Source organism: Pelobates fuscus, chromosome 12 (assembly GCF_036172605.1).
Source record: "Pelobates fuscus isolate aPelFus1 chromosome 12, aPelFus1.pri, whole genome shotgun sequence".
Classification (NCBI taxonomy): domain Eukaryota; kingdom Metazoa; phylum Chordata; class Amphibia; order Anura; family Pelobatidae; genus Pelobates; species Pelobates fuscus.
Genome location: NC_086328.1, coordinates 127,207,416 through 127,221,372, shown reverse-complemented (window position 1 = coordinate 127,221,372; position 13,957 = coordinate 127,207,416). Strand labels below are relative to the sequence as shown.

Here is a 13,957-nt window from a genome sequence, read left to right as displayed (position 1 = left end):
GGTGCTATGTAAATACCAATAATAATTATAATAACCCTAGACAGCTACCTACCCCAGGTGTTAGAAGTCAGGTGGCAGGCAGGCCTGCTTTGGCGGAAGGTGGGTGTGCTTTGCACCTCCTTCTTGCCGTAACCTGGTGCTGACCAACGACCCCCCACCCTTCTCATCTTATTTCTGGCTCCCTACACGTGCTACATTTTTTGTACCTCAATACCACCTTCTTCGCACCTCCATTTATTTATTTATCTGTAATGGCCCTCATTCAGCGCTGACTTTTTCAAAAGAAATAAACTGGACAGAGGTAATAAAGACAGAGTTTAAAATGTGTTTTATTAGTGTAAGCTTTACGTAACAATTCATTCATAAACAGATCTAAACATAACAAAACAGTAGTGACATTAAATTTTTTTTACCATTTGTAACAGCATATTATCAGAAAAGGCTCATTTTATGTAGGGTGACGAAACTGAACACCAAAGATTAATAGATCATAGAAATTATATAAATCTTAAAATCAATTGAAAATCAAAATTCTAGTGTGTCCTCAAAGTATGACAAATATAATTTTATTAAAACACGATCACGTGATTACTGTATGGAATAATATATTGCTTGAAATCACGAAAGAGAAATCGGATTGCCATTCTGGGGTCAAGAAAACGTATTTTTACTATTTTGTTGCAAAATGTAAGAAAAGGCCGAACTTAATGGACGCAGTTCTTTTCTCAGCCTATATAACTGTGTAAGTATATAATAAAAGACGGTGTATTCCTTAACAGGATTTGTGGTCAGCAAGTAAAACAGAGGTAATTTTCACAAGGCATATGGACATTCGCCTGTTTGAAGGAACATTCTAAGCACCATAACCACTACAGCTAATTGTCTGAGCCAAGCCCGGCAGTGCAGAGCTTAGCTTATTGGCTGAGGTCTATCAACCGGCAATCAACCGACACCAATGAACAAGCCCTGGACTGCAGGATTTAGCTCAGGTAAGCCCAAAGAGGCACCCTAGGTAGGAAGTCACGCCATTCTAAAATGGTTTGACTGCTTACAATGCGACGGCACCAGTTAATTCCTGGCACCAGAACAACGACGGCGTGTGTGCTGTAGTGCTTTGGGCACTTGGAGAGTTCCCTAAAAATTAACACTCTTATTCTCACCTATGTTTTGTCTCATGCCTGTCAAAGCTCCAATTATCAACTGTATAAACTTGTGGCATAAGCTTCCCATAACACCTAGTCTAAAGACAAGCACAGCATCATGGAAAATGTAGTTATTACATTACTGCACTCAGGGAATCCCCATGGGAATATGACATGAATTTAACTTTTCAAAGATAAACCAAGTCACGTAAGAGAGCCTGTCTATTAGACTTCACTGTCTGAAAAATTCATTGTTTTCAAAACGGTCATTTTGTTGTACATCGCATCATATTAATAACTATTTTTGTTTCATCATAATTATATTAATGATTTTAAATTTATTACAAACACAAAACAGAATTAAATAGATTGATTGCAAAATAATTTGAGTAAGAAACCAGAGCAGCAAACTGTGACATGAGTGCAGGTGAGTTCATTTTTTTTTCATTCATGTGCACCTGTCCTTAAACACGTACTAGTAGAAAAAAGGGAGGGGGTTGGCAAAGGTCAAAAACCAAGGTTCGGAAACACTGTCCTACAGATGAAATAATTCACTGCGTGTCACCTAGAGAGACCTCCAGAAGTGACTATTCCTTGCTGTGGAAACTATAGACCAGCAACAATTGGAGCTGAGGATTCCCAGAGCTGGTTGAGATTGCTACAGTAACAGCAGAACTTTCAGACCATACAGTACACGGAACCATGTCATCAGTTAGCTGGGCTGCAAGAGAACACACAGGGAATTTACTGTGCAAACAATATCATATCAGACTCAGTCCTTCAAAAGACAGCGCAAAGGTGAACCCCATAGTTTATCTAGAGGACAGAGTCCAGAATCACTACATGCACACTCATAGTAAGCATTCTTTGTATAAGCACTGTGATAATACTTTTCTTTTATGAACATAGAATGGGTTATTCACTTAACAGAGAATTCAGAGTAGTTAACTAAAAACCAAATTACAAAATTCAGGCTACAACTACGCTGTGTCCCCATTTATGGAACTGACCTGCCCATTTTTTATTCCCTAGACTGATTTTGCCAAATATTATATAAAATGCAATGGTTTGTCTCATGTGGCAAATGCAATATATTTGTGTAACAGATGGTGGATACTGGAGTCACAACGTGTGAAATCCCATAACCCAGCAATCTCTATCAATATGACCTGTGTAGCATGACTTTATGATTATTCAGAGATCTGCGCATGTCAAAAAGTCACAGATTCTGAATCCATAACCAATGACAACAAACGAGTCTTATAAATGTCATAGTGTAGCAGTCTGGCCACCCTACATTTTGCAGTCTACCAGTAAATATCCCAGTGGACCAATCCTGGAGAGCCCAGAGATTTGTGACACAAGCCTCCACAGTACTGGGCTAGCAAATACGCTTCACAATTCCTGCCTGCTGTCTTACTCCTGCATTACTAACGGACCTCCAACAATCCCCCCATTGCATAAATCTGCAGGAGAATGAGGCTGCTGCCCACAACCCCTCAATGGAAGTGGCCTGTGGGGAAATAGCACACCTCCCACCATCACCAGACTTTCCCTAGTCAGCCCCATGCATAGAATTGGAGAATTAGTGTTTGCTTTGGGTCTTGTGTCAGGAAGCACCAGTATGTAACATCAGTGAGCAGCCAACGGCGGTGACATCATAAAGTGCACTGGAAAAACCAACTGGTTTCAGAAAATGAATTGGTGGAGACATTATTCTGTGTCATTGTCTGATCCAATTCTCTGGATTTATATTTTATGGTTCCCAGGGAAGAGAATGTGCAATATTATTCTACCAGCACACATTGTACGTCTTGTTCTGTTTCTGGTAATACCTGAACCTTTCTTGTATAAGACCAGGTTTGAGATAGAATTGCAGTGAGATTATATTACATAATCCATTCCTGTAAGAGAATTGTGTAGGTTTCATATTTTCCTTCTGAAGTCTTTTTAAACAACATTTCATTAACCAATTCCATTAGACACCAAATAATATATTTATATTTAGCGAATGTCACAGAAACAACGACATGGCAAACATTAGATAGATATTCACTTCTTAATTTATTTTTCCTTCCTTCCTTCTCTGACGTTTCACTGCTCATTTTTCTGCTATTTAGGAGTTAAAGGGACACTGTAGGCACACAGACCACTTCAGCTCATTGAAGTGGTCTGGGTGCTAACTCCCATCACCCTTAACCCCGCAAGTGTATTTATTACAGTTTCTATAAATTGCAATAATTCGCTTGCAGGGTTAAGTCCTCCTCTAGTGGCTGTCTATCAGACAGCCACTAGAGTGACTTCCGGGTTCTTAGACAACGTTTGGTCGTCTAAATGACGCTGGAAGTTCTCACGCTCTGCATGAGAACCTCCAGCGTTGCCGGAATCCCCATAGGAAAGCATTGAATAATGGTTTCCTAGGGGAGATCCTACTGCGAGCGCGGCATTTGCCAACGTAGCCGAACTGGAGAAATTCTCTAATCCAGCCATACTTTCAGTTTGACTACTTTGGCCTTGAATTTGGAAATCTCTTTGGATTCACTCACTTTGAACTCTCAGAAAACAGAGAACCTTTCCTAGAAGTGAATATGTATACAATATAACTTTTATTAAAGGGACACTATAGTCACCTGAACAACTTTAGCTTAATGAAGCAGTTTTGGTGTATAGAACATGCCCCTGCAGCCTCACTGCTCAATCCTCTGCCATTTAGGTGTTAAATCCCTTTGTTTATGAACCCTAGTCACACCTCCCTGCATGTGACTTGCACAGCCTTCCATAAACACTTCCTGTAAAGAGAGCCCTATTTAGGCTTTCTTTATTGCAAGTTCTGTTTAATTAAGATTTTCTTATCCCCTGCTATGTTCATAGCTTGCTAGACCCTGCAAGAGCCTGCTGTATGCGATTAAAGTTCAATTTAGAGATTGAGATCCAATTATTTAAGGTAAATTACATCTGTTTGAAAGTGAAACCAGTTTTTTTTTCATGCAGGCTCTGTCAATCATAGCCAGGGGAGGTGTGGCTAGGGCTGCATAAACAGAAACAAAGTGATTTAACTCCTAAATGACAGTGAATTGAGCAGTGAAATTGCAGGGGAATGATCTATACACTAAAACTGCTTTATTTAGCTAAAGTAATTTAGGGGACTATAGTTGTAGCGGCACCCCGGTGTAGTAGGGGTTTACGCCGCTGAGAAGGTGTCCTTTCCCCCAAGAATGAAGTCAGCTAAAGCATAACAGGTTCCCAATAATTACGCATCCAAGTAATAGCCATCCCCTCCAAGCACGAGACGAGACTCTGTGTTGAGGGTCAAAGTAGGAATAATGTTTATTCTGCAACTCGGGCTTTTATGCCGTACAACAACTCCTCCCCGTATCCGGAGGAGATAATACATTTACAGTGGGAGTCACTCCCACTGTACCGGGCAGAATATTTCACAAATATTACAGGTTTAATAACACACACAATATATAACGAAAATGCAATGTGCTACGTGTATTAGGGAACGGAGATCTAAGGGAACAATATACGTGAAAATCCCCTAGATCGGTTGGGCCGTTCGCTAGATACACGTTTGCACCATTTACTCAGGAACCATATAACAAACAAAAACTCTCTCTTGGATCCGGTGTCTCTATTTCGGTACTTTGGATCTGTTGACCAGTATGGGCGTACGTTACCGGTAAGGTTGAAATTCGTCGTGTGGAAAGTTCGTGAGTGTTCGGTCATTAGTTCATGCGGTCAAAATGGCCGCGACCCATTGTTCTTTCCACGTGGCGGTGTGTACCGTACGGATCCACAAGTACCCGAAATCCACAATAATCCAAATACAAAGGCAATTCTCCGAGATGGTATCTGTCACTCCAAAAGGGGTCTGTCACACGGCTCCCTCCTAGTGGTACACTCCGGCAGACCTGGCTTGATCCTTTCGGATTAACTTAGGGATGACCGGAATTCACTTGTCCGGAGAATTGTCAAGTTGTCGAGACAGCCCATCGGCGTTGCCATTTAGCTTACCGGGTCGATAGCTGATGGTGAAATTGTATGTTTGCAGGGCCAAGCTCCATCTTAGCAATCGTCCATTGTCTCCTGCGACCCGGTTAAGCCATACCAATGGATTGTGGTCGGTTACCAAGGAAAATTCTTGTCCATACAGATAAGGAGTTAGTTTTTTCAATGCCCATACCAGGGCCAGGCACTCTTTCTCTACGGCCGCATAACTCACTTCCCTCGGTAACAACTTTCGGCTGAGGTATGCGACCGGATGCTCTTTTCCATCTTCCCCGATTTGGCTCAGCACAGCCCCCAGTCCATACATGGAAGCGTCTGTATGTACAAGGAAACGTTTGTTAGGTACTGGGGCAGCCAAGACAGGAGCATTAACAAGAGCATGTTTGAGAGATTGGAATGCGGCTTCGCAAGCGGGAGACCACAGGACCTGTCTAGGTAAATTCTTCTTGGTCAAGTCAGTCAAGGGCTTGGCTACCGTACTATAATCAGGGACAAAGCGCCTATAATACCCGGCGGTCCCTAAGAAGGCCAATACTTGGGTCTTGGTATTAGGTGTGGGCCAGTTCGCTACTGCTTCAACCTTGGCAGGCTCCGGCCTCTGGTTTCCACACCCTACTCGGTGACCCAGGTATTGGACCTCGGCCATTCCTAAATGGCACTTCTCAGGTTTTAGTGTCAGGCCCGCGGCCCGAATCTTATCTAGTACTACTCCTACGTGGACTAAATGTTCTTCCCAAGACTCACTGTAGATCGCAATGTCATCCAGGTATGCACACGCAAACTCCTGGAATCCATCTAGGAGCCGATCCACCATTCGCTGGAACGTAGCCGGGGCATTTTTCATCCCGAATGGCATGACCTTATATTGGTATAAGCCAAACGGGGTGACAAATGCCGACTTGGGGACGGCATCCTCGGCCAGGGGAATCTGCCAATAACCCTTGCAGAGGTCTATGGTAGAGAGATAGTTACCCCTGGCTATGCGATCTAATAATTCGTCTACCCGGGGCATGGGGTAAGCGTCAGTGGTAGTCTTTTCATTCAGTCGTCTGTAGTCGACGCAGAACAGAGTGGTTCCGTCTTTCTTGGGGACTAGGACTACGGGAGAGGCCCAGGGACTGTCTGATGGCTCAATGACCCCCAGCTGGGTCATTTCCCGTATTTCCTTTAGCATCCCGTCCCGGACGGCTTCTGGAATACGGTAAGGGGGTTGTCGGAGGGGGGTCTGCCCTGGGGTTTCTACCTTGTGCATGGCCAGGGTGGTGTATCCTGGCTCCTGGGAGAAGGTACTCTGTTTTTCCCATAGGAGCTGTCTAGCTTGCTCCAGCTCAGTAGGGTTCAGTCGCTCTCCCAGCTTCACTAGGCTAACTGGGTCGGGGTGAGTCTCTCTTTCTAGCAGGTCAGGTAGGGGTAAATTTTCGGGGTCATCCGTAGCTGGGGCACAAACAGCGTGAATATCTTCCTGCCGTTCTTGGTATTCCTTCAACATGTTCACATGAAAGGATCGTTGGATCCTTTCATCTGCACAGCTGGCAATAAGGTAGGTGGTATCACAGAGTTGGGCTAGAACCTTGTAAGGACCCTGCCACGCAGCTTGCAGTTTGTTGTCCTTCACCGGTTTTAGCACCAATACCTTCTGCCCTATGTGGAATAGTCGTTGCCGGGCACCCCTATCGTACCATCGTTTCTGTCGCCCCTGGGCCGCCTGGAGATTCTCCCTTACCAATAGGGAGAGTTGCTCCATGCGGTCCCAGAGTTCCAGGACATATGGCACAATAGGCGTCCCTGCCTGTTCGGTTTCCCCTTCCCAGTGGTCCCGAATGAGATCGAGGGGTCCTCGCACCCTCCTCCCATACAATAACTCAAAGGGAGAAAAACCCGTAGATTCTTGGGGGACCTCCCTATACGCAAATAACAGGTGGGGTAAGAATCTCTCCCAGTCTCTGCAACCGTCCGTAAAGGTCCTCAACATTTGTTTGAGAGTCCCATTAAAGCGCTCACAGAGACAGTTAGTTTGGGGGTGGTACGGGGAACTGAGCAGGGGTTCAATGTGGCACACTTTCCATAACTGCTGTGTGAGTAAGGCAGTGAACTGGGTTCCCTGGTCGGATAGGATTTCTTTAGGGAACCCCACCCGAGTGAATATCTTAACCAATGCATCGGCTACCGTCTCAGCTTCAATATTTGACAGGGGTACTGCCTCGGGGTACCGGGTCCCATAGTCCACCACAGTAAGAATGTACTTCTTACCGGATGGGCTAGGTCGCGCTAGGGGGCCTACAATGTCGACGGCGACCCTATAGAAAGGTTCCCCAATGATCGGCATCGACATTAATTTAGCCTTTGGGCGATCTCCCCTCTTACCCACCCGTTGGCAAGTGTCACAGGTTCTGCAGTATTGTCGCACGTCCCGGTTAAACCCAGGCCAGAAGAAATTCTGGGTAATCCTATGGCCCGTGCGACGTACTCCTAAATGGCCAGCTAAGGGTATATCGTGAGCGATCCTCATGATCTCTTGTCGGTATTTTTTCGGTAGCACTAGTTGCTTCTGCGGGACGGGGTTTTTACCTGTTGCGGGCTCCTGGGGGATCCTATACAGTCTATCCCCCACCCACTCGTAGCTTTCCCCATCTGTCCCCGGTTCCCCTTTATCTGCCTTATCCCTATACTTTCATAGAGTGACGTCTTCCCGCGTCTCCCTCCCAAAAGTCTCAGGGGTATCCCAATCTAAGGGGGTCTGTCCTAAGGTCACAGTCGGAGGGTTAGATCTTACCTGGGTCTCCGCGACCGGCGGGCCGATTCCAATAGCACGAGCCTGAGCCCGGGTGGTGACAGGGCAGGCTCCAGCAGGGCCTTGAGGGGCAAAAGCGGACAACAGCGGGGCTAAATCATTTCCCAAGAGTACTTCCGCTGGTAGCCCTTTCATCAGGCCCACATTCACTTGGCCAGCTCCCACCCCCCAATCCAAATGCACTCGGGCCGTGGGGAGACGATGCACCGCACCCCCGGCCACTCTAACGGCCACCGTTTGGCCAGTATGTTCTTTTTCGGGGACCAGGTCGTGTTGGATCAATGTTAGGGTGGCCCCAGTGTCTCGTAATCCACTGACAACTTGTCCATTTACTCGGACTGTTTGTCGGTGATGTTGACGGTTGTCTACGGCAGCCGCATATAGGGGGTTGGCCTCGTGCAAAATTTCCCATTGCTCTTCCCCCATTGCTGGGCTTCAATGCAATGGGCCCCTGAGGTAAAGGGCCGGGTGTTCCCTTCAGCGGGCTTCCTCCAAGAAGCTTGTCGAGCTGGATCTAGTGGGCATTTGTCTCTCAGGTGGCCCACCTGTTGGCACCTATGGCACCGCCGGCGGTCCGGGACACTGGACTGGGCGAAGCGGGAGGGACTGTTGTAGCTAGGTTGATTAGCGGGGGTGGTTGGAGTAGGGCCGACGGGGCGGCTTTCTACTCGGGGAGCTGTCTTTTGGACCGAGGGGTCGGGTTTGCGGGCGTCTGCATACTCGTCGGCCAGCCGGGCGGCTTCGGGTAGGGTAAGTGGTCTCCTATCCCGAATCCACTCTCTGAGCTCCTTGTCCACCTTTTCAAAAAAATGCTCCAACAAAAACAATTGTAATACCTCCTCCACGGTGGTAGCTTGGCACCCATCCATCCAGTGGCCAGCCGTGCGTTGTAGTCGGCAGGCCCATTCGGTGTAGGAGTCACCGGTTTGCTTCCGGGATTCCCGGAAGCGTCTCCGATATGCTTCGGGGGTTACCGCATATCGGGACAATAGAGCTTCCTTGACCAATCGATAATTTCCCACCTCATGGTCCGGGATCGCCCGGAAAGCATCACTGGCTCGTCCGGATAATTTGCCAGACAAAATTTTAACCCACTCCTCGGAGGGTACTTTATGTAAGGCACATTGACGCTCAAAATCCGCTAAGTATTGGTCAATCTCCCCCTCTGTTTCTACAAAATTTTTAAAAGCGGCAAAGTGTACTTTCCTCTTTTCCTCGGGAGTTTGAAAAGTCCCAGCAATTGGACTGGCGCTGGTTGAAGTCTGGCGCCGGTTGGCATCGACCGCCGCAATTACTTGAGTCACGATCCTAGGTGAGGGGTTTGGTCCGTAGTGAGCCAGCCTTACCCTCACCTCGTGGTCGAATCGTTCGTCTTCCGGGGTTCGGACCAATGCGATCTCCGGTTCTGGGTTTGGTTCGACACCCAGTTCGCCATTCTGTTCAGCTAAGTCCAATGCGACCAATTCTGCCAAAATGTCTCTTTTCTTTTTGTTGCTAGCCGAACGACCACGGCTCTCCAACAAGTCTTTTAGGGTAGATCGTTTCAACCTTCCGTAGTAGGCCTCCATCCTGATTGCTCTCGGTAGCTGTCCCTCTGGGGTGAAAGAACGATCCCGCCGCTGCCACCAATTGTAGCGGCACCCCGGTGTAGTAGGGGTTTACGCCGCTGAGAAGGTGTCCTTTCCCCCAAGAATGAAGTCAGCTAAAGCATAACAGGTTCCCAATAATTACGCATCCAAGTAATAGCCATCCCCTCCAAGCACGAGACGAGACTCTGTGTTGAGGGTCAAAGTAGGAATAATGTTTATTCTGCAACTCGGGCTTTTATGCCGTACAACAACTCCTCCCCGTATCCGGAGGAGATAATACATTTACAGTGGGAGTCACTCCCACTGTGCCGGGCAGAATATTTCACAAATATTACAGGTTTAATAACACACACAATATATAACGAAAATGCGAAAATGCAATGTGCTACGTGTATTAGGGAACGGAGATCTAAGGGAACAATATACGTGAAAATCCCCTAGATCGGTTGGGCCGTTTGCTAGATACACGTTTGCACCATTTACTCAGGAACCATATAACATAAACAAAAACTCTCTCTTGGATCCGGTGTCTCTATTTCGGTACTTTGGATCTGTCGACCAGTATGGGCGCGACCCATTGTTCTTTCCACGTGGCGGTGTGTACCGTACGGATCCACAAGTACCCGAAATCCACAATAATCCAAATACAACGGCAATTCTCCGAGATGGTATCTGTCACTCCAAAAGGGGTCTGTCACAATAGTGTTCCTTTAATTAAAATGCAATGCTCTTCCTGATTGTTAAATTAAACCTAATGTAATGTTAATCTCACAAATCTAGCCATAAAACATACTTACCTTTAATGTCATAACTATCACTGCTCCAAATTGCTCTCCAACCAAAACGGACAGTTTAACCCAAATTCTGCTCCCTATTGGTCTCTGAGTAGAGCAGAAGGCAGGTCTCAGATGGTGTATTGGCCCACAAAAATTACCAAGCCCCGAGGAATGCAAAATCCAATACAACACCAGTCCTGAGGGCATCATGGTGGCTCCAAGGCAAATATGCCATCATGAAAAACAAACGAGATGTATTGCTTTCTACGGAGATGTCCAGGTATAATACATACACGGGAATAGAGGTGCATGAGCTCACTCAGTTACATCCATTTTTATAGAAATGCAGAAATCACGAATAATGTCTCACCTTTCAATATTTTACCATTGGAAATTCCATCGTAAACCACCAAAGAATTACAGCACTTTTTTTTCGATTCTGTTGGCATATGCAATAGTTTGAGGTCCAGCTTGATGACTTGATCTTTTGGGGCAATGATTCTCCATTGGCAGCTGATAACAAGAACATATTACAATGACATCAAATCAAGAGCGTTGTCACTTCATATGCAGAGCAGCAAGAATGAAACAATGGAATATTTTTTTCCAGAAACATTTTGTGTATTAATGCCTTTGGAATGGTGCAAACCTGCATAAATATTTTCAAAAACATTCCACTATGTCCCCACACAGAACCTCGACGTGTCCATCCGAAGCAGTCTGGCTGACCCAGTTAGTGACAGTAGCAGTGACATAGGGGGCAGTATGAGGTAGCTGACAGGGGGAGCAACTCTGCACTTTGTGAGCAGGGGCGTTTTAGATATCAACATTGGACTGAGACCTGTGACCTTATATAAACAAATAAAATCTAAACTAAAATTAGGGCTATTTGGACAGCTTTCATTGTGAGCTAGATCTGTTGTAAGAGATCTGCATATCCTTGAAACTGAATAGAAATGTTCCTATATATATCAAAGGGAGAACAGCTAATTAATAACCAGTTGAATGTTTATTTTAGAAAGGAATCCAGTCCTAATGATACAAAAATTATTAGTCTACTGACATCTAGTGGCAAAATATGAAAACAATCATGTTGTGCAATGCCAATATAATTTAAAGTGTCATAAACTGAGCAGTTGTATATTGATACTAGTTAGTTATTTAGCTAGAACTATTTCATATGTCTATTTTTGGTTAACACTAGTACAAGTCTAATCAGGGCTGTCCAACCTGCGGCCCCCCAGATGTTGCTGAACTACAACTCCCATGATTCCCTGGCTATCTGTTTCATTGACAGACTCATGGGGGTTGTAGTTCAGCAACATCTGGGGGGCCGCAGGTTGGACAGGCCTGGTCTAAATGGAATGTTACTACTACGGAAGCAGATATCAGTTTTCTAATATATTGCAGAGCAGTTTCATTATTGTTATTATTATTATGATATTTATAATTATAATAATAAATCATGCATGTCTTTTTCATGAGTAAAACAAGTGTTGGGGGGTGAAGAGTATATCCATTAACATTGACCTTACAGGGATTTCTGTAATATGTTTGGTGCTCCAGTTCAGAAGAACAGAAACTAGCACTGAGAATTGAGAAGCCTTTTCCTGACCTCTGGAAACATTGCAAACTACCACTGAATGAGGGAAACTCACAGGGTTATTCACAAAAGGGACAATCCAAAGTACATTTCAAATGTAAGGCCAAAGTCAATGAACTGTAAACAGAGAATTTTTCCAGTTTGTCTATTTTGGCCTTAAGTTTAAAATTTTCTGTGAATTCACGTGAATAAGTGAATACGTCTGTTAGTGGCATTTTTTAGTTTATTTACTTTATTTTTTTTTTAGTACATTACAAAATGGGGGTCATTTCCAGTCGGAAGCCCACTGGATCAATCCTATTCAAATGCTTTCATGATTATTACTTATTTTTTCCAGCTCTTTATTTTGACCGGAACAGATAAAGACAATACATTTTCCACATGACAGTATCAAAAGTAACGGTAAAGGTAACACACGACTGAAGTAACAATAGAGGTTCCTATCATGATCATTCTATTTTACATTTATTGATATAGAGAAGTGGCGATATTTACCCGCTAGACAGCAAGGCCCAGACTGGTATCACTTATTCATCATGACATAAAACCAACGTCATATACATACAACCATACTACAAGCCCACTGGCACTAAAGCAAATCGAGCCATTTATAAACACATACCTGAAGCCACTGGGATATGCCTGACCGTTTGTATCTAGTTTAATGTCTCCTGGCTGCAACAAAATCACATCTTCACAGCCAGCAACAAAATAAACACCTTCCGAGGACACATTAGAAGAAGGATCTAAAAAAATAATTAAAATTATGACACAAAAAAACAGGTTTGACAATTTACCTGTGGTCCAGTCACCTCCTTTAGCAGAGCTGAAAGCTGTCTACACTGAGCTAGCCTATCAGTGCAGGGCTTACCTTACTGGCTGAAAGCGATCAGCTGACCTTTTCAGCCAAAGTGCGATAGGACTTAGCTCATGGGAGCTAAAGAAAGGTTATGAATGGAGGAGGTGACCGCGGCCTAGCAAACCCTGGTTAAGTTGTCCAACTATTAGTAAACTGCTTGATGTCTTACACTGGGGGGATGCCATGGCACCCCGGCACCAAAACCACAACAGTGTGCGGTGGTAGCTTGTAATTACCTTTTAAAAACATAGCACTTGATATCAAAAGCCAGTTCAATCCTGGCATAGCCGGTGGAAACACATTGTATCATTGGAGGGGGAGAAACACAAACACTGAACTATAGTGAGGTGTAATGAATGCAGAGAGTGCGTTCGGACAATGTTACCTAGAGCTCTTTAAATTGGAACATGGTGGAGACCTCACAGACTAGCGTACTCTTCGTGCTTATATGGAAAGTAATATAATATTTAGTCGGCTTATTAAGGTTTTACTCACTAAACCATAATTTGTGGTTAATTCTCTATATCAATATTTTACCTTACTATTTGTACCCCTAAAAACAAAGTTTCAAGTAGCAGAAAACAGCTGTACCTTTATATAAAATGGTGTTATTTGATATTGGGGGTTCGTCTCCTTCATCTCCCCTGAGAAATGTATTTGGAAGCTCACCAATTGTTTTGTTCGATTCTGTGGCTGTATAAAGTGGAATGTGAAGTATTTAATGTCCACGATGGAAGACTTTTGATTATACTTAACAGTGGTATCTATTTTTATCTATCGATATATATCGATAGATACATACAGTGAGAGAGAAAGAGAGAGATATTACTGTTGTGCATCACCTTCATATCTCGGGCTGGACTATGGAAAGTCCCCCTTGGGCACAGAAACGCAAGAAATGTTTCTACAAATATCCCAGAGTTCCCAGCTTGATATGCAAATGAGCACATTCAGTCATTGCGTTTTACTTCACTGTGCAATTTTTCAGATACCCTTAGCAATGGAATCTGCTTTGAACACAGATTTTAAAACCAAAGCACAGGTTGTGATCCGAAGAGACCAGTGACCAGAAACCTGCCATGAACTGCAAAGTTTTAACCATTTGGGTCTCATCAGCATGGCGCTGGTTTTGGTCTAGAAATTGAAGATTGTGTGAGAGAGACATACAAATCCCTCATTGTATTAC

General features: G+C 44.5%; 1 protein-coding gene across 1 annotated transcript in view; it reads right to left on the bottom strand.

Annotated features, from left to right (window-relative positions):
* Positions 1-1,069: 1,069 nt before the first annotated feature.
* The window catches only part of OVCH2 (ovochymase 2), a 60,539-nt gene continuing 47,651 nt past the window's right edge, over positions 1,070-13,957 (bottom strand). Inside the window, exons 20-23 of the mRNA XM_063437533.1 lie at positions 13,363-13,464; positions 12,535-12,658; positions 10,680-10,822; positions 1,070-1,863 (exon numbers count right to left, since the gene is read on the bottom strand). Of these exons, the coding sequence (XP_063293603.1) occupies positions 1,730-1,863; positions 10,680-10,822; positions 12,535-12,658; positions 13,363-13,464 (503 nt within the window). The 3' untranslated portion in view covers positions 1,070-1,729. The remainder of the gene's footprint in view (positions 1,864-10,679; positions 10,823-12,534; positions 12,659-13,362; positions 13,465-13,957) is intronic.